The sequence below is a fragment of the Corylus avellana genome, chromosome 2, assembly GCF_965113065.1.
Source record: "Corylus avellana chromosome 2, dhCorAvel1.hap1.2, whole genome shotgun sequence".
In the NCBI taxonomy this organism is placed as follows: domain Eukaryota; kingdom Viridiplantae; phylum Streptophyta; class Magnoliopsida; order Fagales; family Betulaceae; genus Corylus; species Corylus avellana.
The window spans coordinates 44,160,933-44,187,636 of record NC_142491.1 but is presented as its reverse complement, the minus strand read 5'-3'; the positions used below and the strand labels follow the sequence as shown (position 1 = coordinate 44,187,636).

The 26,704-nt window shown below is 35.6% G+C and overlaps 3 protein-coding genes across 4 annotated transcripts; all 3 read left to right on the top strand.

Moving 5' to 3' along the window:
• Positions 1 to 1,965: 1,965 nt before the first annotated feature.
• Positions 1,966 to 6,416, top strand: LOC132181893 (WEB family protein At3g02930, chloroplastic). The gene is made up of 3 exons (XM_059595122.2): positions 1,966 to 2,488; positions 3,243 to 3,447; positions 3,814 to 6,416. The coding sequence occupies exons 1-3, from the start codon at positions 2,472 to 2,474 to the stop codon at positions 6,118 to 6,120; spliced, it is 2,529 nt and encodes an 842-aa protein (XP_059451105.2). The 5' UTR covers positions 1,966 to 2,471; the 3' UTR covers positions 6,121 to 6,416.
• Positions 6,417 to 10,621: 4,205 nt separating this feature from the next.
• Positions 10,622 to 16,402, top strand: LOC132186895 (uncharacterized). Its single transcript, XM_059601011.2, has 7 exons — positions 10,622 to 10,908; positions 11,204 to 11,305; positions 11,483 to 11,597; positions 12,911 to 13,026; positions 13,631 to 13,819; positions 15,280 to 15,422; positions 15,941 to 16,402. The coding sequence occupies exons 1-7, from the start codon at positions 10,787 to 10,789 to the stop codon at positions 16,120 to 16,122; spliced, it is 969 nt and encodes a 322-aa protein (XP_059456994.1). The 5' UTR covers positions 10,622 to 10,786; the 3' UTR covers positions 16,123 to 16,402.
• A 3,123-nt stretch (positions 16,403 to 19,525) lies between these two features.
• On the top strand, positions 19,526 to 25,397 carry LOC132186822 (uncharacterized). Of its 2 annotated transcripts, XM_059600913.2 has the most exons (7): positions 19,526 to 19,886; positions 20,209 to 20,310; positions 20,527 to 20,638; positions 21,577 to 21,692; positions 22,314 to 22,505; positions 24,035 to 24,180; positions 25,000 to 25,397. In XM_059600913.2, the coding sequence occupies exons 1-7, from the start codon at positions 19,762 to 19,764 to the stop codon at positions 25,179 to 25,181; spliced, it is 975 nt and encodes a 324-aa protein (XP_059456896.2). In that variant the 5' UTR covers positions 19,526 to 19,761; the 3' UTR covers positions 25,182 to 25,397. The 2 variants fall into 2 exon arrangements, with proteins under 2 accessions (XP_059456896.2, XP_059456908.2); XM_059600925.2 differs by lacking the exons at positions 24,035 to 24,180; positions 25,000 to 25,397 and adding an exon at positions 23,881 to 24,028.
• The last annotated feature ends 1,307 nt before the right edge of the window (positions 25,398 to 26,704 follow it).

The following is a 26,704-nucleotide window of genomic DNA, read 5'->3' as shown; positions in this document are numbered from 1 at the left end:
GAATCTAATCTGACCAAAAAGGACGAACCATCTAAATTGATGATGAGCTAAATGAGAGTGGTGACCAAAACTTGCACAAGAAATGTCACCAAAAGAGCTTTCGAAGCTTAAATTTTGTGTTGCAAACTTCTCAAGAAAAAGTCCCACCTAATATCATCGCATTATTTCAATCATTTGCGACACCTTCAAGGCTACAAGGAAAGTGAAGGCTGGCTGGTTTCTAGTCAGCTTCACACCCTCCTAAAGCTCTTCTTTGTGCCATGTCTAATGAAACATTCCTTCTTATTACGCCATGTAAACCCACTAGAATTTAACAATTTATCATTTTGTTTATTGGTATAGAAAAGATATGCTTTAGAATATTAGTCAAATGATTAAATTATTATTATTATTATTATTATTTTTTTTGAATTTTTAACTTTTGGGATCAACGGTTACTTAACATGGTATTATGACAAAGGTTTTAAGATGAGAGCGGATATATATTTAACATGTTTCACGTGTTGGGTAAGTGGGAGTTTTAAAATATTAATTAAATGATTTTTTTTTCTTTCAGTTTTAGAATAAATTGCGATTTAAAACCTTGGCAAATTAATCAAAGGTTAATAAATAGATGAATTGAATGATTTAGATGTTTCATGTGTTGGGTAATGGTAGGAGTTAGAGCACTCTAATACCACGATTAGTCACAAATTATTCCAAAAGCTCAAACTAATTAAAAAATAATATGAAAAATGTGTTAGATATCTATCTCCCATGAAGATTTCTTCATGGCCAAGTATTTTGCTCATGATTTAACCTTTTTTATTCTTCTTCTGGTGGGCTACGTATGACTTCATATTTTAACATGTGAATCCCACAAACGCATTACTACGTGGACCAAGCTGTCATATTCAAACCCAACTATATCTTAAAGGAAAGGGAGATTATTTTAAACAACTTTAATTTCCTACTGAGAGGGGCCTAATTATATATTTTTATCTTAAAATTATTTATCTTGTTGTCTTTCCCTCAAATGGACTCTAGGGCATTGATTGGTAACCAGAATGATTATCCCAACAATTTATTAATGCAAAATCCAATGGACGACATATATTATATATGAGAATGCTGAGGATATTGTAAAATATACAGATAATTGGCTATAAAGTCATGCAATATTGAAGGCATAATACTTGTTAATTGATTACCAACTTCATGAATTATATGTCAACCCAATAATCATATTAGCAACTAAAACTGTTTTAAAGCTTGGTGGGTATGAGGGTATCCATGTTTGTTGGTTTAGGATCCTTTCAAATTTGAGATTATCTTATTATTAAATTTTAGCCATGCTTTACATCTAACAATCCACAACGTGTCAACTGTCACACAAAATAAACTAGTAACTAACCTCCGCTTTATTAGACGTAGTCCCAGTCGATTGAACTACCTCTTGTGAACAACATGATTAGGATTTAATAATAAAAGAATCTCAAATTTGAAAAAAAAAATTTGAAAGTATCCTAATCCATATTTGTTAATGTGTTTTGAAGATTATTTTTTTTATTACGATGTGATTGTTTGTTAATGCATTTAACTTGAAAACAGAAAATAAAAGTTTTTTTTTTTTGAAAATACAAGTTTTTTTTTTTTTGAAAATAAAAAGAAAACAAAAAATAAAAGTTGGGAACCAAAATCATTAACAATTATGGCTAAGGAAATTTGAAGTTGCTTTAATACTTTTTGAGCCCACGAAACTTTTTAGGAAAAAAAATCCAATAAATTTCAAAAGGAAATATACTATAAATATTCAAAATATCATTAAATAATTGAAGAAAGACAAAAATAAATAAATAAAAATAAAAATATATTTTAAAAGATATGTTATTTTGTAAAATGTGCTACAGGCATCCTAGAGAAATGAAATCCCCACGACTCTATTATCTCCTTCCCTGAAAAAGCAAAGGCTGGGTCAGCTTCGTAGACATCCATGGTCCCTTTTTTTTTTTTTTTTGCGCCTCTGAAAAAGCTTTACCAGTAGCTTTGACAGATTAAAGACACAGCCGGGGGCTACTTTTGTACATTCACATGCCCTTGAACCTGAAAATACGGAGAGAGAGAGAGCGAGAGAGAGAGGGGGGGAGAGGGAGAGAGAGGGTACAAGTGAGTCTGTCTGTCTGTGTGGCCACTTAAGAGACAGGAAAACTTACCCAAATAATTTGGGCTTCTGTTCTGTAAATTCCTTTATTCTTCTTCTTCTACTTGTTGCAGTTTCATTCACTTCTTCAGCCTGTTCACCTTCATCTACTTCTTCTCCACATGTTGTATCAGAAACAAGGAAACGGATTATATTAATATTGTGCTGATCTGAAACATCGCACGTTCTCTTACAATGTCAGCATTTTAGCAGCCATCATACTCTATCCAACGCAACCCACTTGTTTCTCACTTTCTCTTCTACAACAAACAATCTCACCACCACCACAATCATGTCATCCAAATCCAAGTAAGTTCACTTAACCCTTTATCTCTCATGAATTTTCTCACTCCAAAACTGCTCTTTTTATGCCATTTTTTAGAGATCTGAGTTGGTTTTTTTTTGTTTTTGTTTTTTCTTTATGTTCATTTATGCACTGCTTTATCTTATGTATTTAGAAGATTAATTAGTGGGTGTTATCAATTTCAGTTTTTTTTTTTTGCGGTTCTTGTTTGGAAGTTTAGTGGGTTGGATCTGTTCTTTATGATCTCTTTTGGGTTTTCTCTCTTGCTTCAATTTTGGGTGAATTTCTTTCTCTATCGTGCGTTTCTCTCCCTCATCCTTCACCTTTTCTGACTTGGTTTTGGGAATGGGTTTTGTTCATTTTCTCGGTTCTTAATTTTGATCTTGACTCATTGATGTTTTTTCTTGTATGCTATACTTATTTAGTTGGATCTGTTTTTGAACAATTTATGCCCTGACCATCACATGTAATTGACTTTTAATCTTACTCTCTGCGTGTTTTTGTGCTTATATGTTGTCGTTTGAGTTTTATTTGCTGTGTGTTTCTGTACAAAGTTCCTTTTTTTTTTTTTTGGCTTAGATCCATCTTTTTTTTTTTTTTTAATTTTTTTTTAATTTCCATTTGTGTTTCTTGGACATTTATGTCTATGTATGTTTTTTTTTTTTTTTTGAGAAATATGTCTATGTATGTTGCATTGCCTTTATCATTCAGTGGATTCTTGATGTGGCGTTATATTTATGAGGCTTTGCACTTGAACAGGTCTACCTTATCTGAAACTCCTCACAAAGCATCACCGGCAACTCCAAGGGTTGGTAGACCAACCAGCAGGGGAGTGGCTAAATCAGAATCTGATTCACCCTCTCCTTTGCAAAATTCTCGCCTTTCAGTTGATCGGTCCCCACGATCAGTTACTTCCAAGCCCACCATTGAGCGTAGATCACCAAAACTTGCTACCCCACCTGAAGTAAGCATTACAAACGTACTTCAAATGCTATTTGTCTTTCATTTATTTAGGGCATGTTTTGTTCGGTTTCAAAAGTTGGGATTTTGACCTTGCGAAAGCTTCGAAAATGAGAACAGAAAATTATTGCAGATGTCATCCGTGATTATTTCTGTAGATAGAACTGAAAAATTAAATCCTGGAAAGTTTCCTTGTGCTGTTCTTTAATGAACAGTTAAGGAAGCGGTTCTGTTAATGGACTTTCAAATGTGAAATTCATTGCATTGTCAGTTTGTTTATTCCTCGAAATGGAGATGCTCCCTGTTTTATGCATTTTGGGATGAGTGATGTGAATTTTGACATGCATTGTTAATTGATCTTGATTTTCAGAAACAACCTACACGAATTGCAAAGGGATCAGAATTACAGGTGCAGTTGAATCTTGTCCAGGAAGATCTAAAGAAAGCAAAGGAACAGATAGCTTTGGCTGAGAAAGAGAAGGTGAAAGCCATTGATGAATTAAAAGAAGCGCAAAAAGTTGCTGAAGAAGCGAATGAGAAGCTCAGGGAGGCTTTGGTGGCTCAAAAGCGAGCTGAGGATGATTCAGAGGTTGAGAAGTTCCGGGCTGTTGAGTTGGAACAGGCAGGAATTGAGGCAGCCCAGAAGAAGGAAGGGGAATGGCAGAAAGAGCTTGAAGATGTGAGGAAACAACATGCTTTAGATGTGGCTGCTCTTCTCTCTACCACTCAGGAGCTCCAAAGGCTGAAGCAGGAACTGACCATGACATCTGACGCAAAGAACCAGGCACTGAGCCATGCTGATGATGCAACTAAGATTGCTGAGATTCATGCTGAGAAAGTGGAAGTTCTCTCATCTGAGTTGACCCGATTGAAGGCCTTACTTGATTCAAAGCTTGAAACTGAGGCCAGTGAAAACAACAAGATGGTGTTGAAGCTTCAGTCTGAGATAGACTCTTTGAAACAAGAACTCGAGAAAGGGAAAGCTGTGGAGGAGAAGTTGGTAGAAAAAGAGGCGTCCATTGAACAGCTTAATGTTGAGCTAGAAGCCGCAAAGATGTCTGATTCTTATGCACGAAATCTAGTGGAGGAGTGGAAAAACAGGGTTGAGGAATTAGAGATGCAGGTTGAGGAAGCAAATAAGTTGGAGAGATCTGCATCAGAATCTTTAAATTCAGTCATGAAACAACTAGAGGGAAACAATGATTTATTGCATGATGCAGAATCTGAAGTTGTTTCTCTGAAAGAGAAGGTGGGGTTGTTGGAAATTACAATCGGAAGACAGAAAGGGGATCTTGAGGAATCAGAACGCCGTCTGGATATGGCCAGGGAAGAAAGTTCAGAAATAGCCAAAAAGGTTGAGTCTTTAGAGTCTGAGCTTGAAACTGTGAAGGAGGAGAAAGCCCAGGCTCTGAACAACGAAAAGCTTGCAGCTTCTAGTGTCCAGACCCTATTAGAAGAGAAAAATAATCTAATCAATGAATTGGAAAATTCAAGGGATGAAGAAGAGAAGAGCAAGAAAGCAATGGAAAGTTTAGCTTCAGCCTTGCATGAGGTCTCTGCAGAAGCAAGAGAAGCCAAAGAAAAGCTATTGTCCAGTCAAGGTGAGCATGAAAACTATGAGACCCAGATAGAAGATCTAAAATTAGTCTTGAAAGCAACGAATGAGAAGTATGAAAACATGCTTGATGATGCAAAACATGAGATTCATCTTCTTACAAATACAATTCAACAATCCAAGAATGAGTTTGAAAACTCCAAGGCTGAGTGGGAGCAAAAAGAACTTCATTTGGTGGATTGTGTAAAGCAATCAGAAGAAGATAACTCTTCTCAGGAAAAGGAAATAAATAGGCTGGTAAATTTGCTCAAGCAAACCCAGGAAGAAGCTTGCGCAGGCAAGGAGGAAGAAGCTCAGCTGAAGGAAAGCCTACAGGAAGTTGAAGCTGAGGTAATTCATTTGCAGGAAGCTCTAGGGAAAGAAAAGGCTGAGAGCATGAAATTGAAAGAAAGTTTGTTGGACAAAGAAAATGAGTTGCAGGGTATAATTCATGAAAATGAGGAGCTCCGAGCTAGGGAAGCTGTTTCTCTTACGAAAGTGGAAGAGTTATCTAAATTGCTTGAAGAAGCTATGGCCAAAAAGCAAACTGAAGAAAATGGTGATCTTTCAGACAGTGAAAAGGACTATGATTTGCTTCCAAAGGTGGTTGAGTTCTCTGAAGAGAATGGACATGCAAGAGAAGACAAACCTAAAATGGAGCTTCCACTACAGCAGTGTGAGGAACCCAGAAAAGAAAACTTACAGGTAGATAATAATTTGTTGACTGATGAGGCTGAAAAAATGGGTTCTGCCAAAATTGAGAATGTGAACGGAAAACTGAAGGACGAAAAAGAAGATGACTCGGTCGAAGTTGAATACAAGATGTGGGAAAGCTGCAAAATTGAAAAGAAAGAATTTTCGCCAGACAGGGAGGCAGAGCAGGAATCCTTTGAAGAGGAAGTGGACTCAAAGGTGGGGGGTGGTGAGAGCTTCGATCAGATAAATGGGGTATCTTCTACAGAAAACATTGATGATAGTGGAAGCCCACCATCAAAGCAGCAACAACAGAAGAAGAAGAAGAAACCTTTGCTTGGAAAGTTTGGAAGCCTGCTCAAGAAGAAGAGCGCCAGCAACCAGAAGTAGAGAAATAGACCAGTTTGGCCTAACATGTGCCCTACTAGCAGGCAGGTATATTTGGTATTATTTTGCAACTAAATGTGTTTGCTTCATTGTTTTTGCATCCAAAAAACAGAATAGGTTAAAGAAATGAAGAGGCTTGTATTATCTTTAGTCTTTCCTTTCTTTTTTCTTTTTTACAAATGCGATTCCCCATTTGTGACAGTATCTTTGTATGTGATGGGTATTCTATTTCATTTTCATTGTGTTCATTGCCGTTCATCTCTAGATCTTATTGAAAGGAGTGGTAATTTGAAATTGTATCTTGATGTGCTGCCATCCTTTGTCTATTCTAAATGGATGTATCATATATCATTGTTAATCGTTGCAAAGTTTAAACTTCATTACTGCATAGAAAATCCCTTCTTGTAAATGCAAAATTGTGTCTTTTGGGCAACATCCGCCTCCACCTCCCGTGTGATTAACATCATGACATGGTGAAGAACACAACATCCTTTTACTTTGCAAATGCAAAATCTCTTAAGCTCAAGATGCCAGAAATTGCACATATGGAAAGGATTTTGAGAAATATGAAAGAGTTCCTATTAGTTGTTATAGTGTGAAACAATCATGAGTGCCTCCAATATTCCTAACATGATTGAGATATTCCACCTACTTTGTTTTGTGTCGGCATTTCCATGAATTGGCTTAATGGCTGATTGGCTCTTATTGGTGCATGAGATTGCTTGTTCAGTAAGTAGTGGTGAATCCCAAGTGTTTGGAGCATCGGAAATGTTTACCACTGTTTTTGGTGGATTATGGTCAGCCATAGAAGTGTGTTACTGAAGCATGTGTTAGCTCCACCACACATGCATGACAGTGACCCCAATGCGTCTAAATAATGCATAGTAGCCGGTGGGTGAGACTTAGATTAGCACCCCCAATGAATTTGTTTGATAATATTATATTTTCTTTCTTTCTTTCTCCTTTTTATTTATCTTTTTTAAAACAAAAACATTAACAAATAACAAAAAAATACTAAACATTCAAAACTATTGTAGGAGATCTAGATTTACCGGGTAAAACATTAGGTGTGGAATAAGCTAAAAGAAAGTGCCCAAATATAGATTAAGATCTCCAAATTGATAGCAATTTGAGAACTACTTGGACTATTCAACTACTTATTCAAACGAGTGAATCCCATAAATACTTGGGCTATTCAACTGCTATTCAACTACTTATTCAAACGAGTGAATCCCATAAAAATTCTCTCGTATTTTTCACTCAAATTGTTAGCAATTTCAACGTATCAAATATGGCAACAAATTTCAAATGAACTTTCTACGTCAAACGTCTATTGGGGTCAAAAAGATAGGGACATGCTTCTCGGGATGAGTACACAAACTCTTGCTAGTGCTGTTTGAAGACAATAGCTGCCTAGAAAGTAGAAACTCCCACATGCCTCACTTATTTCAGAAAGTGAACAAAAGTGTTATTTTAGTAGAAGACCCCCGCAATCTGTTTTTAGTGGAAAAGTTAAACTTTTTAAAATATTTTATTAAATTTAAATTTAGATAAAAGCTATTTAAAAACAATAATAATTCCAATGTAATCTAATTCTTTTTCTTTTTTCTTTTTTTTTTCTATTCATTTTTTGGTGAATATTAGTGGTGTTGTGAGGACTGAAAATCTATATCAATAATACAAAGGACATAATCGTTGAACCCAATATATTGAACGGACATGTGTTCAAAATGTATGTATTTTTTTTTTTTATATATTTTTAAAATGCATATATTAATGGGCCATTTACTTTGTAATTTTAGTAGCAATTTTGTCTGTATGTTGGGCTTTGTCTTGTGTCGGGTAGGGTGTAACTTGTCCAATTGAATAGTGTTGTAAAAATATATTGAAACAAAAAAAAAAAAAAAAAATCAATGAAATAAGGTAGCAAACTAGCAAGTACTATCTTGGAATTCATCTTCTTCTCTCTATTTTCTTGGAGGTGGACTACTTCGAATTAAGTCAAGTCTATTTGTTACTCTAAATCACCTTCATCAAACCATTTTACTCTACTAATCCATCCATCATATTACATACACTCCAACAATTCTACAATTTCCATTATGAGTTTCTTTACGTTCAAACCAAAATTCCATCAAAAGCGTCAAATTCATTCATAAATTCAAAGAATAAACAAAATACAACACTTGAAATACAATCATAAAGACACCGTGTAACGCTTCACACTCATTTTATATCAACTGACTTTAAATATTTGAAATGACTTTTATTTTAATTTTATGGATAATTTCACTTAGGACTCTTGAACTACCATGCGTTTTGAGAAGCCTTCCTCAAATTTTAAAAACTTTCAATTTCACCCCATGAATTTTCAATTTGATGCAGTTGACCTCCCTTCGCCAATTTTTTCCGTTAAACCCTAACGGAAGCCACTAAAAAGACCAAATTACTCTTCAAAATTTTTTTTTTTTTAAATTTGAAATTAAGGGTAGATTTGAAATTTTATAAAATGTTGAGGGGGTATAAAGGTTATTTCATCACTTTTAACGTCCACAAACTGACGGAGAGAGGTAGATTGTATCAAATTGAAAGCTCAGATGGTAAAATTGAGAAGTTTTAAAATTTGGAGAGATCTTTTCAAATCATGTCGTAGTTCAGCGATCGTTTATGAAGTTTCTCCTTAATTTTATAAGTGACTAATATGAAATGTCACTTTAAAACGTCACATCAATCGGTTGCAATACAAAATCAATTTGCTCTCTATGCTAAGGTTCCATCATCTCTAGCAGAGAGTGCCGTTAAAGGGTGGGGAGCAGAGGTTCTCCCCCTCCCCCCTCCTCCCCCTCATCCTCTTCTTTCCCCCCACCCGCGCGCGCGGCCTCTTTTTTTCAAGAGCTAGCCTATTCATCTTATGTCCCTAGCTCTTTGGGCGATTTCTTTCTCTCATTTCCTTTCCGCCCCTTTTTTGAGTTAAGTTTTTGGATAGGCCGGTCTACGCCCGATCTTCCCTCCATTGCCGGTCCCACGTCGTCATGCGCCCCACCTTCGTTTCTCTCTGGCTTCGTCCAGGTCCATCGCCCCCTACCGCGGCTGTTTCCTCGCGTTTTAGCCAGTTTTCCCACAGCAACCTTCCTCTCCGACGTGGTAATTGTTTTGGGTTTCTTGTTTTATGCTTTTATTCTGTTTGTAATCTCTCTTTTCTTTTTATTTTGCCTTTGTTGTGTTTGTTTTCTTTCTGTTTTTGCTATGTGCTGTTGTTTTTGCTTGTGTTTGGTACTCTTTTGTGGTTGCTGCTCTTGGGGATTCACTCAAACCTCCCCTGCTCCTTTGAGTGCGCCGTCGATCTCCTTCGTGCCTATTTCGCTGCCCATCGTCAACTGATGGGCCTTTTCCCGTGTCCTCACCTCGATGAGCTTCCAATGCTCCCTTCCGTTTTCGGTTTCCGGCGAGTGCGTGATTGGCTTTTTTTTTTTTTTTTTTCCGGTTGTAGTCATCCGCGAAGCGTGTGCTTTTTCGGTTGTTTATTTCCCTGTATTGTTGGTTTCCTTTGGTTGTATTTCCGTTTTTTCCTTGTATTTGTTCTTTTCCTTCCTGTTTTATTTACGTGTATGTTTTACGAGTTTCGGTCAGGTCCCGGGCGGGTCCCAGTCAAGTCTCGGGCAGGTCCCCGGGTGGGTCCCGGTCAGATCCTGGGCGGGTCTCGGGCAGGTCCCGGTCAAGTTCCGGGAGGGTCTCGGTCAGGTCCCGGGCAAGTCCTGGTTAGGCCGGGCGGGTCCCGGTCAAGTCCCGGCGAGGTTCTGGGCGGGTCTTGGCAAAGTCTATCGATTTAAGAATTAGATGCTCATAGTCGGAAAATGGTTTATGGTTTTCAAAACCGTAAACCACTTTCCAAAAATTAAAGAAGAATTTTCGGTCAAAATGAAAATATTTTCTGTTGACCACTATTTTACGTCGAAGTAAACGGAGCTTAAGTCTTTATCCTCTCTCTTTTGATCTGCCACCTTTGGGTTGTAGATGTAAACGTTATCCTCGCTTTCGGATCGTGGAGGATGAGTTTTAGCATAGGGTTCTTTGCTTTTAGGGCCGAAGAATAAGTGCTACTTATGCATTGGAATGTGTCTGTTTTGGTGTAGATACGATTTTGAACCTGATGAATAGTCATAGGTTAACGGATGCTTTTGTAATAATTGATTGGTATGTTGTTGACGTATATAATTTAAGCTTCAGCTATGATTTGCTTTTGTAACTTTTTGCTCTGTATATTAGAGCTCTTACTCGTGACCTTTAATCAATGAATGAATATGGACTTTTCCCCTTAAAAAAAAAAAAAACAAAATCAATTTACTCTTGCTTAGCCCTTAAGCATGTGAGGTGTGAACTCTACAGAGCCCGGTCCAGCCCTCAGCTCACGCACCGTGTCAACCAAACTAGAAACGCGCGTTTCGTTCGCACGTACTCCTATCTACCAATCTACCAAGTTACCAACCAAAAGAAAAGAGGAAAGAGAAAATAAAAAAGCATTTTCCGATAAAGTTTTTCCCGAGAAAAAGAAAAGAAATGTTTGTAATCTCTCTTCTCAATATGCTCTCCTTTTGAGTTATAGCATTTTGTTTTGGATATCTCCTGGCGAAGCCAACATTCCGAGGAACCAAACAGTAGCGGCAACATCATGTGGGTAGAGATCATATGTGGCCTGATCGCTTACAGACTGTTCAGGTGCTTCTTTTACAGCGACGACGTTTTAGAGGTGGAAACCTCTGATGCTAATGCTCTCTTCTCAGTGGCAAATAGGTATTTAACTGAATGAAAAAGGACTTCTAATTTTCTCGATCTTTTGGTTTGTTTGGTTGCTGAGAAAGTGCGAGAGAAAGAAGAGAAAAGTAAAATGTGTGATGTTTATTTTTTTTTGATCTTTCATTCTTTCACTTTTTGTTTAGGTTAATTACTAGCTGAATCAACAGACAGGACAATGTTCGAAATTTTCTTTTTTCTTTTTTCCTCGTTCTTTCCTGCATTTTCTCGGCACACAAACATAGCGTACGCCTCCCTAATTTTTTTTTTTTTTTTTTTTTTGAAAATTTTCTAGGCTTGAAAAGCTTTTTGGCGGAAAGGTGTATGTGGGACTTCGAATTCCAGACGCCGACACCGGTACACGACAGAATATCGACATAGTTCTTGTTACCAAAGTGTAAGATCGTCCCCTTTTTGAACTTGAATTTGCTGAAGATTTTTCTATTCCATGTTTGTCTGATGAGAAAACGTGGGTAAGTACAAGTATATCAAAGGGGGAATTTAAAGGAGGGGTTTATATATTTAGGACTATTTTCATTCCGTCCTTCAATTTCTTTTCTTTTGATTACTGCAGGGAGGCGGTGGTGATATCTGTTAAGAATTTATCGGGTTTTCTATCAGTGAGTGCGGATGGCAGCTGGGTTTGTGAAGGTGGCAGCAAACACAAAACAGAGCGTCTTCCTGATCCTGTAAGTCACATTTTTTCAAGTGAATGAATCCAGCATTCTTATAGCATGTCTATCATTTTAACGGTGCCCAAAAATGTTGAGTCACAGCTACCCGATGCTATGGCATGTAGTTGTAACTTGTTTATTGATAACTTTGAGTGATTTGGATCGCTTGTGTTCTTTCTACTTGTAGTGATGCATTTAATATCTATTAATCGCTCTTCTTCTCATTGAATTGTACTATTGATTTATGGGAAAATGATATATCTCCCTTATGCCTATTTGCAATATCGCCACAATACAATGGTGTTTTGACCTTTACATAAAGTTGTCGTAAACTGATTTTGCTGATGATACAATCAGCCAGTAACTACATAGTTTTACACTATTGAAGGTGTGCCATAGTACGGATTAGGGAGTCTGTCTATGTGCTTCGTGGTTGGCTTAGGGCTTGAGAGTTGTAGGTTTAAGAGCTTGGGATTATGGTTTAGGCTCGCAGTTCATTTATTGTTTGTAAGATAGGCTTGAATAGAAAAAGAAGGGCTGAAATAGATAACTAGCAGGTCGCAGGAGTTTTTGGACAGTGGCTACAGTTGGGATTTAAACCTGATTTGATAAGTAATATTGTGGCTAAAAGGCTAGACAATACTATGGGAATTTAGGGTTTTATTAAGGTAAAGAAGGGATTTGATTAGGGGTTGCAAAGAGGTGAAAATAGACTGTAACTTACTTCGAACAGTTTGGATGTAGAGAAGAATAAAAAAACAAAAAAGAAAAAAAGATCATGATATGCAACACATGCATTCCATAAGTCACATTACTTAATTCTATCAAATCTCCAATTCTTTGAGTACAATGCTATATTTGTATAAACTCACTTTAGACTTTTTCTAATAGGTCCTAGACTCCAAAAACCAACTGCTAATTTAACTAGTAAAATAAACGAAAGGTTATGTACAGGGACCCAGTCACTAATAAGGTTCACATCCATAAGACCAATAGCTTGCTACTACAGTCAAACTTAGATAAAGCTGAATATAGACTAAAATAAGTTTCCAACACTTCAGAATTGCGGTCACTTCTTTCCAAACCAAAAGGCCTTAGATATTGTGGGAGCATAGCTTTAGTATTTGGCTTTCAGAGGTAGCTCCAGCAGTATGAGTTTTGCTATCCAATCTAACCCCTACGTATACATTCTCTATTTGCTTTATATTAGTCTGTATGGGAAGCCTTCGTTTTTGATAATTGTTTGAGAATCCAGTAGAAGGATGCAACTTTGGTTCCTGTTAGTCCAGCAGGTGCTTACAATTGGTTCAATAACTTTAATATTTCAGGTGGTAGAGACTAAAAAACAAGCTTCAATTCTTGAATCATATCTTGAACAGAGAGGAGTTGCACTTACAGAAGGATACTTTTCTTGCAAAGTTGTACTGCCTAATCCAAAGCTCCGGTATGGAATGAAATTCTCCCGAGGAAATGATTATAATGTACAGTCTATTTAATTGATTTTGATTTGCACTTGTATTTTTTAAGTCTCAATGTCCTGGAACTAGTGCTTTTATGATCTGGCTGCAGTATTCGGTCTGTGCTTTATTGCAATAAATTTTTTCCATTAATAATTTCATTGACCAAAGAACTTGTGTGAGAAAATTTGCTTTGCTGTTGGTTAACATGTGATTAATGCTCATTTCTTGAGCTTTTCTAGATGGATTTTCAGAGGCTTTGACTTTTGGGTGTGGTTCACAGACAGCAAGATTTTTATATTAATCTTTTTTTTGCTTTTTTCGGAAGGCCTTGCATTTTTGCTAGCATTTGCTGCTTACAAAGTCTTAGCAGAATTTCTAAATGAAGTTGTGTTTAGGTTGGAAGCTGATTGAAGGGTCCATAAAGAAGCTTACGTAATTTAGAATTTAATTCACCAGTTAAGCCCTGGAAATAAGTATTATCATACTCAAGTGTTGGGTGATTGTATAATTTTCTGCTAATACTAATTTCTTACAGCTTAATTTGTTTATTAGCTAAATGTTTATAGATGTATTTTTCTTTTCTTGTAGTACCATCCATTCAAGCTATTTTTCATCTGAAGTCATTACCTATGACCAATTGGCACAACTGAAACCAGAACCAAAAAGTATGATTTCTGGTTGGATTAAAGGTGCCTTTCGTGGTGGAAAGAAAGAGATGCAAGAGTCTATCCATCAAAAGCTTGATTTTGTCCTTACCACAGCTCCGATATGGGATAGGTGTGTTGCTATCTATGCCTTGAAATTTGATCTATATATTGTCTGCATATTCCTATATCTTTGTGTGTGCTGTCAAATCTTGGTGGATAATATTAAAAGTATGCCAGAGACATCTTATTTGCCAGGATACTGGAGCCTGCCTTTGCTTTTGATGCATGATAGGAGTTTTATTTTAATTACTCAAAATTCATGTGATGGTGACTGATAGAGACAAAACCAAGAATGAATGAGTGATATGCAAGTTGAATAGATTTCTAGTTCAAGATATAACAAACACGATCTAGAAAATTACGAATAAGTTAATTCTTATAAAAGTTTGGCTAGAAGTTAAAATTTGATGAGATACTGCTTGTGTTCAAACCTTGGTCAGGCAAGCACTTGGATCGGAAATTGGCCGTGGCAATTGATATGGTTATATGATCAGTACCGTGTATGTTTGTATGAGCATGTCTTATTGTCATGGGAGCTCAATCTGATTACAAATCCTGCCAAAGGTCATTCTAAAAATTAATGTAGTTGTTATCCTTCTGCAGTCCTTTGTCTTTCATCCTTGACTTTCCATGTAAGTTGCTAAAGAGTGTTGGGTCAACCGTATGGGTAGTCCAGAGAAAAGAAAAAAACATTGGCTGTCTAGAATAACGTATCTGGTTATGTATCTTGTGCTTTATATAGGTGGCTTGCTCATCTAGATAATGATAGTTTACTCAATCTCTTCTCTGTATCTTGTATTTTGTTTAAGCCATTTTACAATAATCTCTTCTCTGTTATTAGTTTAATTGTCTAAAGTCAACCCTCAAGTGTGCTGCAATCCCCAGTTGGAACTGTGTCAAACTTCCTTTTTTTTTTTTTTTTTTTTTTTTTTTTTTTTTTTGTGTTGATACCTCCTATCTTAAAATTTGGCTAAAATAATTTGGTTTCTTTAAGTTTAACATTGCTATAATTCTAATTTTAGCAATGCCAACTCTATAATTTCCGATTCTTGTACAAAGAAGTATGGGAAAGGAGCAGAAAAATAGAAAGAAGTGAAAGGTACATAGGCCAAGAGATCTAATTTAGAGTCAAATTCAATCAATCTGTCGAGAATCACTTAATTATTAAAAAATTAAAGATGATTAATGTTCTAAATTTGAGCAAACAAAAATACTAACAGGGAATGAGAGTAAAATCTGACCCTTTCCTGAGAATCTGAGGTGAATTTAAAGGATAACCTGTTAAAAACCATGCTTGAGATTTCTAAAGAAACAAACCCAAAACAAGGAAAAATAAATAAAAAAGAGCAAGGGGCACAGTTTGGGGAGTAGAAAAATTGATTTCTTAGTCTCTTAAGTATGTTTCATCACCAACATGTTTTAATCTGGAAACAGACTACATGAAATGGTTGGCAAATACTTGGTTATATTTCCATTTGGCACCCAGTTTTTAGATGGTTGTCAACCAGTTGTTTCTTAATATTTCGGCAGGTTGGAGCTTAAAGGCAATAAATATGTCCTAGGGGAATTTCTGGACTTCAAAGGGAAGCAAGATGACATCAATGCTTTGAAAAATATCAGAAGATCAAAAGTTAGTCGCATGATCATCCAAAAGATGAGCATGTTTGGATTTGGTAATTTCCCGAGCATCTATACTTTTCCTTATTTTGTGGACAATTATGCTGGAGTATATGAAACTGTTTTTAAGGAAGGAACGTGAATCTTATACATTATAGTTTAACAGTTAGTTATTTGGAATACAGAGGTTTTGAAACCTTGAACATATGATTTTCCAGGTATGTAAATTTGATTGGTTGACCAGTTCTTGCATGCGCCTTACCCCTAAAATCCTGGTAACAGTTGCTATCTGCTTCTGTTATTATTATTAAACCTAATTAGCTGTATGATGCATAAATTAGTGTTGGGCCGTATTCTGTTCAAAATTGGCCTGCAAGGTCGCCTGCTGGTCAGCCACCCAAACATTGCCCCTCCCCTCTTTTTACCTGCCGAAAAGGGGAAAAAAGAAGAAGAAAGGAAAATCATAACAGAGGACAATGGCAGACCCAGGCGCACACACTTTTTATATACTGTTCAACTATTTTTCCACTTAACCATCTTATGATTTATTCAAGTTTCCATGGGCCAATTGCAGGCCCCTCGACACTTCAAGTTTTGTACTCCCCTCGGGATTATCGGAGTGAAGGGGCTTCAGCTTCTGAGTGGAAGGAAGTGACTGTAAGATCGAGTACCGAGGTTCTCCTTAAGCCACAAGATTCAAGTAAAGTCAGCAAATTCAAGCTTTCTTCAGTTGTCTCCCTGTCACTGAGCGCCTAAACAAGCCTCTGCTGAACGCAAGTTATCATTACTGCAGATTGGAAAAAAGGTGAGTTTATTATGATACCCTTGAGTTCCTATGTATTTCTTGTTGTAGCATCTCGATTATTGTTTATGCTCTGTGGTTGTATTGTCTATATTGTAGTGGAGATTGAGTTAAAGATGCATTAGTTCATTCGGGATAGAAGTTTTAAAAAAATGGGTTAGGATACTGTACTTATCAGAGTTATTGTACCAAGAAATGGATTGTAATTTATACGAAAATGTAGTTTTTTTTTTTTTTTTTTTTTTTTTTTTTTTTTCCGCTTAAATTACAAAAATGAGTAAGACTTGCGTCTTTTTTTTTTTTTTTTTAATTGAAAAGGGGAAAAGGTTACAAGGAGTAAGACTTGCGTCTTATGTGCACACTGTACAGGACTCAAGTTTAGGTGATGCCACATCAATGATTTAGGATTGTGTGGCACTAGAAGCTTAAACGTCATTCTTACTAATAAAGTGTATTTTTTTTTTTTTTTTGTAACAAACCAACATTCATTCAAACAAAAAGGTTACAGGGGATAGAAAAGAAAGAAAAGCAAGCTTACTAAAACGCCAACCGGACACATCTCAAACAGGAATGAGATCATAAAGGGGAAAAAAAAGATGTGAATGTAGCCCAAAAAAACCCTTGCCGGGGCGCATACTAGTGATGGATACAACTATTGGGAATATGAATACTCCTATCAAATATCTAAACAGGTTACCTAAAAAGTCATAGAGATTTAGATGAAAAGTAACTCTAGAGAAAAAGGTTTTAAAAAAGAAACCAAAAGGAAAAGAAAAAAAGATCAACTCCAAAGAGTCACATCCGGTTTGGGTTGACTAATAAGCAACACAACAACAGAAAGTTCAATAAAATAATAGCATAAACTCAAAAAAAGCGACCGCTCTGGAGGAGGTTGTCGGTGGTGAATTGTATGGCGCGTGGGACCCACGCACAGGAGCGTGTGGTCCACTCGCCGGCGCGTTGATGTTGGAATGGGGCATAGAATGCAGCGCCAGGTAGCTGGAGCGTCGGGGATGCTGGTGGAGGAGCGTGTTTCGGCTCGGGGCTAATGGGAAGGAGGAGATCGGGCTATGACAAGGTCGATCTTCAACACTCCATAGATGTGGCGGGCGAAACGTTGAAAGAGACAATCCAGGACGGAGGAGAAGTGGCCAGAAAGGGGTGGAAGATATAGCATTTGTTTAGTGAGGATCAAGATAGATCTAAAGCAAACTCTAGAGAGATAGGAGTTCTCTCCTAAAGAGAGAAAGCCAATAAAAAAAAAAGCATAAAATTCAAAAAAAAAAGAAAAGAAAAAGCTCTGTTCTCTCTTTTTTCACTCCTTTTTTTCGTGTTATTTCTATTTAGTAAAATTTTACTAATAATGTTACTTTAACTTTTGAAAAAGATAAATGTTAGTTAATATATTACTATACGATTGTCGAATAATTGAGATGACGTGATAGTAGAAATCAACCATTTATTTTTTAAAAACAAAATGTATGACTATTTTCTTCCAAAAAAAAAAAAAACAATTAAAAAAAGTTAAAGACCACTAAAATATGCAGCTTGAGCTAACTTCAATTACTCATGTTGTCCAAGACAAAATGGATAAATACCTAGAGAAAAACACATTTTTATTAGATTTTTTTTTTCTTTGTAAATCACTCCATCCTCCCCAAATTAGATTTTCGGATTTGATATACTGCCATCTAAAACAAATTTTACAAGCAATGTGCACTTCGTTAATTTAATAGTACAACTAGAATACGTTTCACTTTTAGAGTTTCAAAACAAGTTTTGTAATAAAAATTGATATTTCAAAGCAATATACACTTCATTAATTTAATCTTTCGATATAAATAAGTGGTTAATATTTGAATAATTGTATCAAATACAATATCACAACAATTAACTCCTTAAAACATTGATGGTGTAGGACAAAAGGTGCCGAAAAAGCTAAAAAAGGAATTGATCTTAATCTAAAGTCGAGCACTTTTGTAGTTTGTAGTGGAGAATTGTTGAGATAAAATAATTCTAGGATCTAGCAAAGCAGAAAATAGCATCATAGAAATAACATAAGACATCAAAATTTAAGTGGTTTAGTTTATTAAGTCTACAGACGATTCATAGTAAATTCATTAGCAAAAGGTGGAGTACAATGAGTAGTACAACTAAACCACTCAAATCCAAAAGCCCCAATACACTTAAGCTCACACTCGCACGTAAAAGGGAATTGAATACTAAAGAGAAAAAAATAATAATAATAAAATTACAAAATTTAGCTAATGTAAGTTTCAATACTATTAACTTAAATTTTTGTTGTTTCGTTGAATATATTTAAAAATTAAGAAGTTAACATGTTATACTAATTATAACAATTACCGCGAGAATGGTAGTAAAAACTTAGTGATAGAGGGAGGTGAACGTGGTTTTCCCTAGTATTAAAGATAATGACGATGATGTGAAGAGTAAGGATGAATGGAATGCAAATAATAATATTGATAAAACTTGTGCAATAGTACTTTTTTTTGTCTAATAAGATTTTTTTTAATTTTTTTTTTTTTCTATAGAATTTGAATTTTCAAAAAGTATAGGTTTAAAAGTTCAAAAAAGTTTTAAATAATTTGTTTTTGAGAATTTTAAAATAATTTTCTTTATCACCACAAACAAGGTAAATAAATTCGTTTAAAATTTATGAATAGTAAAACAATAAACAGTTATACAAGACATCAAAATTTAAGTGGTTCGGCATAACAAGCTTATATCTACTGGCGAAAACGATCCATGAGAAATTTACTAACAAAAAGATGAAATACAAATAAAACCACTCGAACCCAAAAGCTTCAATACACCCAGGTTGACAAACACATAAAAGAGAATCAAATACAAAAGATTCTCCAAGAGCTTGCTATCCCTCTCTTTTTTTCTCCTCACAAAAAGGAGCTACTGCCCCCAGACGGAGCTGCGCACACACTCGGCCCAAATGACACAGAAGGTGAGCCTTCAATATACATAGACAAAAGGCAGCCAAGTGCTTAATGGTGAAGTAATGAAAGTACTTCACAGTGAAGTAAATTTCTAAGGCTAAGAAGAATGCTTCTCCATGAAGCATTCTCGCAATAGACAAAATACACCACATAACAGCAACCAATAGAAAGAACAAAAGCTGGGGCCCACGTAAGACTTGAACAAGTTACTTTCCAATCGATCCGAATCCATCTCCCATTTTGCTTAAAACTTAAGCGGTTAAGCATGTGTAGTTTGGACAAAAGGTGGGCCCAGCCCACTACGCCACATCGATACGAATACGATCGTCCTTTTCCCCGTCTCCCATTTGATTAAAAAAAAAACTCAAACGCGCGCTACGCTCCCGCGTCCGCTTCAGGGCACTGGTCGTCTCACTCACTCACACTCTCCCTGTACGATTACGGTAAAAAGAGAACGGAGAAAGAGAAAAAAGAGAAGATTCTCTCTCGTAGGAACTACTTTCCCGAGAAAAAGAAGATTCTCTCTCCCTCTTTAATTTGATATCCTTGGTGTTATATTATATATAGCATCTGCGTATTTTCTGGCAAAGCCAACGTTCTGAACCAAACAGGAGACGCAACACCATGTGGCCAAAGATCGCTGGTGGCGTGATCTTGTACGGTCTGGCAGAGGCATACAACTGGTACAGCGACGACGTTTTGGTGGAGGAATCCTCTAAATATAATTCCCTCTTCGCAGTCGCAAATAGGTATTTTACTTAAAGAGAAGACTTTCTTATTTTCTCGATCTTAGTAGTCCTAGTCCGTTTGGTTGCTGAGAAAATGCGAGTCAAATAAGAGAAGGTGAAGATGTGATTTCTTTTTGACTTCTTGTTCTTTTCGTTGTTTGGGCTGGGAAAACTAACGCTATTGGTTTCTCATTGTGTATAGGCTGACCAGCTGAAACAGCAGAAAATACGAGATTCGATTTTTTTTGTCTTTTTTGTTTTCTTCTCCTTCTTTCCCGCATTTTCTCGGCATCCGGATAGCGAGTATGCTTCTCTAATTTTTTTTTTTTGAAAAACATTGTAGGCTTGAAAAGGTTTTTGGTGGAAATGCGTATGTGGGGCTTCGAATTCCGGACGCCGACACCGTTTCAAGACAGGATATCGACATTGTTCTTGTTACCGAAGGGTAAGATTTTCCACTTACTGAACTTGACTTTTCTGAATAATTTTTGTATTTTCCATGGTTGGCTGATGAGAAAATGTTGGAAAATATAAGGATATGAAAAGAAAAAAATAAAATAATATATATATATAAAAGGAGAAGCCTATATGCTTAGGAATCTATTTTCTCTTGTGCTTCAATTTATTGTTTTTTTATTACTTAATGCATCAATTATTACAGGAAGGCAGTGGTGATATCTGTTAAGGATATATCGGGAATTGCAGCAGTGTTTTCGGATTGCTGGGTTATTGTAGAACCCATTAAAGGCACAGAAGAGCGTCTTCCTAATCCTGTAAGTTCAAATTCTAGTTTCTTTGGTTACTGAATTCAACATTCTTTAGCTAGCATGTCTATCACGTGAAAGATGCCCACAAATATTGTGTATTGCAGCTAGCTATACGGAGCTATAGCATGGGGTTGTAACTTGTTTCGTGAGAGTGATTTGGATTGCTGTCCTTTTAATTACGTTTATGATCGGCCGATTTGGTGTTTAAAACCAGTGTACGATATAAAATTTGGTTGGGTAGTTTTGTACTTGGTATTAAGAGTCAAATTTCTTCATAATGGTCAAGTAAAAACGTACAGGGATGGAGTCATAAATTTATATCCGGGATGGGGCCAAAATATGAATAAATATATAAACATAGGGAAGCCAAAGTATAAATCAAAAAATATATTAAAATTAAATATTAAATATAAAAAATAAAATTAATATATAGTTAGTATTAAGAACAAAATAATCAAAAGAAAACAAACAAACAAAATAATTAGGGAAAATTATAGTTTACTCCTCCAAAGTTGATAGCGTTTTTCAATTTGAACACCAAAGTTTCAATTTTTGCAATCTACCCCCCAAAGTTTCAATTTTTGCAATCTACCTCCCAAAGTTTCAAATTTTGCAATTTGACCAATTATATCCAAAACTTCTCATATTGCCAATAATTTTCATTTTCTATTTTTTTTAAAAAAAAAATTGGGGTGGCTATTTGGCTATCTGGCCATTTTTGCACCCCCCCCTCCCCCCCACCCCCCAATTTTTTTTTCATAAAAAAAAAAAAAAAAATCATGGGCAATATGGGAATTTTGGAATAATATTGGTCGAATTGAAAAAAAAAAAAAAAAAATTCTTCTTAATTTTGTAGATAATGGGAATCTAGAAGGATGTGACTTGGTTGCCTGTTTTTCCACCAAATGTTCTTGCAACTGGCTCTATAATTTTTTATATTTCAGGTAGTGGAGACTAAAAGGAAAGCTTCAATTCTTAAATCATATCTTGACCTGAGAGGAGTTGCTCTGCCAGAAGGATATTTTTCTTGCTATGTTGTACTGCCTAAACCGAACTTACGGTATGCATTGAAATTTCCCTGACGGTGTTGTTATTTGATTACGCATCTAATTGAATTTTGAAATGTACTTGTATGGTCTAGCTATCAATGACCTGGTACTAGCTAGTGCTTTTATGATTTGTCCGCAATATGTGGTCTGTGCTTTATTGCTATTAGTTTTTTTTTCCAGTCATAATTTCATTGGCCAAGGAAATTGTGTGAGAAAGTTGCTTTGCTGTTGGTTAATATGCGATTAGTGCTCATTTCTTGAGCTTCTCTCAGAGCATTTTGAGGCTTTGACTTGTGGGTGTGGTTAATCAGACAGGAATATTTGCACATTCATCTTTGTGTTGTTTTCTTCTAAAGGCTTTGGAGATTGCAAGCATTTGCCGCTTACAGCGTCTTAGCAGAATTTATAGATAAAGTGGTGCTTAGGTTGGAAGCTGATTGAAATTTTCATAAATGAAGTTTCTTAGAATTTAGTTCACTAGTAATCCCCTAGTCACTCTGCTATTCCGAAAAATAACTAGTAGCTCGCTTGAGTGTACGTGTACTAATTGTATAAGTTTCTGCTAATACTATACCATTAGCTAAATATATAAAGATGTATTCTTTTTTTTTTCTTTTTTTTTCCCCTTGTAGGATCATTTATTCAGGCATTTTTCCATCTGAAGTCATTACCTATGACCAATGGGAACAACTGAAACCAGAACAAATTAAAAAAAGTATGTTTTCTGGTTGCGCTGAAGGTGCCTTTCGTGGAAGGGAAGAGATGCAACGGTCTATACATCAGAAGTTTGATTTCATCCTTAGCACAGCTCCAATGTGGGATAGGTGTGTTGTTATCTGTGCCTTAAACATTACATATGTATACATATTGTCTGCATGTTCCTATATTTTGTGTGTAATGTCAAGTCTTGGTGGATAATAATTAAACTATGCCCTAGACATCTTAATTGCCAGGATGCTTGAGCCTGCCTTTGCTTTTGATGCATGATAGGATTTTATTTTGACTACTTAAAATTCATGTGATATGGTAGAGACGAAAACCAAGAATGAGTTAAACATATGTCGAGTAGATGCTAGTTCATGATGCAACGAACACGGTGTAGAAAATTACTAATGAGCTACTGCCTATAAAGGTTTGGCTATCAATTAAATATGATGGAGATGCTGCTTATGTTGGAAACCTTGTTCAAGGCAAGGGATGGGATTGGAAATTGGTCGGAGCGCGCGGTTGTTTATATGGTAATATGTTCAGTTGTCGTGTATTTCTATGGCTTGTGTTGTGTTACTGGCATGAAAGCTCAACCTAATTGTATGTGCTGACAAAGGTCCTAGCAACTATGTACCATAGAAGTTAAATGGTATTGTCTGGCTGAGAAAACATTTCCAGTTGTTTCTTCCATCCACTTTCCATATGAGTTGTTGAACAGTATCGAGTCCATTGCATGGCTGGTCCCAATAATAGAAAAAGAAAAAAGCATTGGCTGGGCAGAATTACTTTTTTTGTGTATGCATCTTGTGTTTTATAGAATTTTTTTTTTTTTTTTTTTTTTTTTTAAGATATAGAAAATTTATTAAAAAACGTAAATCGACCCAAAGTACGTACATAGGCGCCTATTTGAGGGCTGCGAATCTAATGTCCTTTGTTTAAAATCCTCATTGAGTTCTCTCTCAAATTGAGCCGTATAGCTTTTGTTCTTAATTTTTTCCCCTCGAATCTTGTAGATCTTGTTCACTTTTTAGACTTTAGACACCATTCGGGTGGTTTTTTTTTTTTTTTTTCGTGTACTCACTTTGCCTTTCCTTATAATAAATTTTTATTCATCAAAAAGGTTGGGTGGGGTCGATCAACTCAACCCACTCTTAAGGTGATATGAGTAAAAATGTTAAATATTTGGTTAAAAGAAATAGCGAACTTCTGAGTTGACAGAATTTTTTTATTTTTTATTTTTTTTATTACCATATAGTCTACAGATAATTGGTTTTGGTGCTATTACTTGTGTTATTATTGTTTCATTGCAAGTTTTTTATTTTCTTTTCTTTTTTCGATTGGTCATATTAGTTAATAAAGCTATTAATCCGTTGATTTCTTAGTTTCTTAAGCATGTTTCTCAACATATTATGGGGCAAATATATATAGTGCATGTGCATGAGTGAGAAGACATCTCAATCCTAAATACCCTGCTGTGGTTGATGGATTCAGGCAGGCACTTTGGTTGGGCTTGAGCTGCCCTTCAACCATCGCATCCAACCCAAGTTGCTGCACTAGAAGAATAAGTGGTCAAATGCATGATCATATTTCCATTCATCGCCCATTTTTTAGATGGTTGTCAAACAGTTTCTAAATATTTCTGCAGGTTGGAGCTTAAAGGAAATAAATATGTCCTAGGGGAATTTCGTGATTTCTACGGAAATCAAGAAGAGATCCAGACACTGAAAAAAATAAAAAGATCAAAAGTTAGTCACCTGCAGATCGTCCCAAAAACGAGCATCTTTGGACTTGGTAATTTCCCAAGCATTTAATGCAATTTTTGCTTATTTTGTGGACAGTTATGCCAGAATATTATATTGAAAAATCTGATATTTTGAGGAACCAGAAACTGAAAGATAGAGAAAATGGAGAGGAGAGGAGAGTAATGCATGCTAGGAATTATTATTTTTTTTTCGCCCTATAACTGTCGCACAATGTTGATACGACAATTCCAACCAACCCTTAGATCAATTATTGTTTGTTTTAAAAAAAAATCAAGAGTTAATTAATACTATCATGTCAGCATTATGGAGTAGTTATGTAATAAAATGTGGTAAAATATCATGTAGTTGATCTACTATATGAGGGAGAGTTTGTCCAATTAGCATCAATAAAGCCTTCCACTCTTTTGTGTTCCTAGTAATTGCAATATCATTATAGGAATCAACATGGTATTTATTAATAAAGATATAGAATTTAAGCTTATTGCAATATATTGGTAAAGCGAAACATTCTATTCAAAGTGGGATTCTTGTGAATTTGTAGCTAAAGTATGCCTTTTGAGGCATCACAGGAATCAATATATTTTAATAAAGAATCTCTAATTGTTTCTAAGAACGTTGATGTATTGTCTGTTTTATAGAACACATAATCATAACCGTAATGTGACTGTTAAATTGTAGGGAATGTTTATAAATATTTTATCAGTGACAATGTGACATAACAAAGGAAAATTACAGTACTTGTGCACAAACACTCACCTCTTAGATGCTGATTGCTGAAGTGTTTTCTCACGTATATTTTCCTTTAACATTCATATGATTTATTCAAGTTTCCATGGGTGGATTGCAGAGGGCCCAACGCTCAAAGTTTTGTACTCTTGTCGAGATTGTCAGGGTGAAGGGGGTTCGGCTTCTGAGAGGAAGGAAATTATTGTAAGTTCGAGTATCCACGTTCTCTTTCAGCCAAAGAATTGGGCTAAAATCTGTTGTTTGAAGCTCTCTTCGCTGGTCTCTCTGTCACTGAGTACCTGAACAAGTCTTAAGCCTCTGCTAAACATAAGTTAACATTACTGCAGCTTGGAAAAGGTGAGTCTTTATTATGCATAAGAATAAGATATTGAACAATGAATTTATAAGCTCCTGTACCCCCAGAAAGTGGGGATTGGTTGTATATTTATAATCCAAACACTAATACATCTTTAGCTTCAACATTATGTTACACTTGAATTCCGATCTTTCTTCTTGTAACATGTCAAATTTTTTTTTTTTTTTTTTAATGCAATGTGGGTGGATTGTATATATTGTTGTGGAGATTGAATCTAATATATATCTCTGGATAGAAGTGTAAAAGAATAGGTTAGAATACTTTTCGCATCTGAGCATGCATCCTAGTGTTAGATCTATCGTATGCATATGGTGTGGGTCCAACACGGGTTATTTTAGAGTCCCGTTCAGCGAAAAAGTGTGTTTTTTAAACAAAATTACATAAAGTATTTCATTTGGAATTGCATTTGAACGAAAAAAGGTGGCGGTTTTGAACGTTTTCAATAAAAACGTACAATTTTAAAGGTCAACCCACAATTTTATCAAGCATTAACTATATTTTGAAATTATTATTTTTTCAAAATTGAACGTTTAAAAGCCGCCAAACCAAACTAAGAGTGAATATGAACCCGTTATTCATTCCACTGAAATGATTTTCATTGACTCTTTAATTTGTTCTTAACAAAATTTTTGTACTTAAAGAAATGCAATGCACCTAGGATACATGATCACTACCTCTTGCCAAGCCAATTTGTTGTAAATATGGTGTATATATATGGTGATGATGACGACGTAGTATACCAAGTGTCTTGTAGTATGTTTGAGTTTCTCAAAAATCAATGTTTGAGTTCTTAGGTTAATGGAAGGGTAATGACCGCCTAGAATATTAAAGAAAATATGTGTATTTCACATGTTAGAGGACATTTGGCATTTATTAGAGTTGATTTGAGGAAATTAATTTTCTATTGTTGATTGTTTTATTCTTAGATGAAATTCTATTATTAAAAAGGAAAAGTATGCATTCCTTTCGAATTATTAGGCAATGTCTCCCTTAAACTATCAGAAATTTGTAATGTACGAAAATAATCAAATAATAATAATAAAGTTAAGGGCCTTCACCCTAAGGAGAAGTGAGTGAAGGTCGCTTTCATCCCATCACCCCTCTATGAGAGGGTGGGATGCACCTCTACCTCTTACTTCACATGTGGGGCGGAGTTGCCTTCACTCACTCATGTTCTTTCAAATGTGACTCGGCTTTTAAAATTATAATTGAATTTAAGATTATCATTATTACTCATGTTTGAATTAAAATTGAGATACTGTTGCAAGTCTTAGTAATTTTAAAAGTCAAGTTGCATTTAGGAGGACATAATGATGATTATTTCTTGCCTCCTAACATTACTCCTCTTTCTTAGGAGTTGGAAAGGGGTTGGAATCGAAGCCTGCACCACTCTTTATTGCCTTTAGTGAAGAGGCTCATTTGATGGTACATTGAAAAACGTCACTAGAAT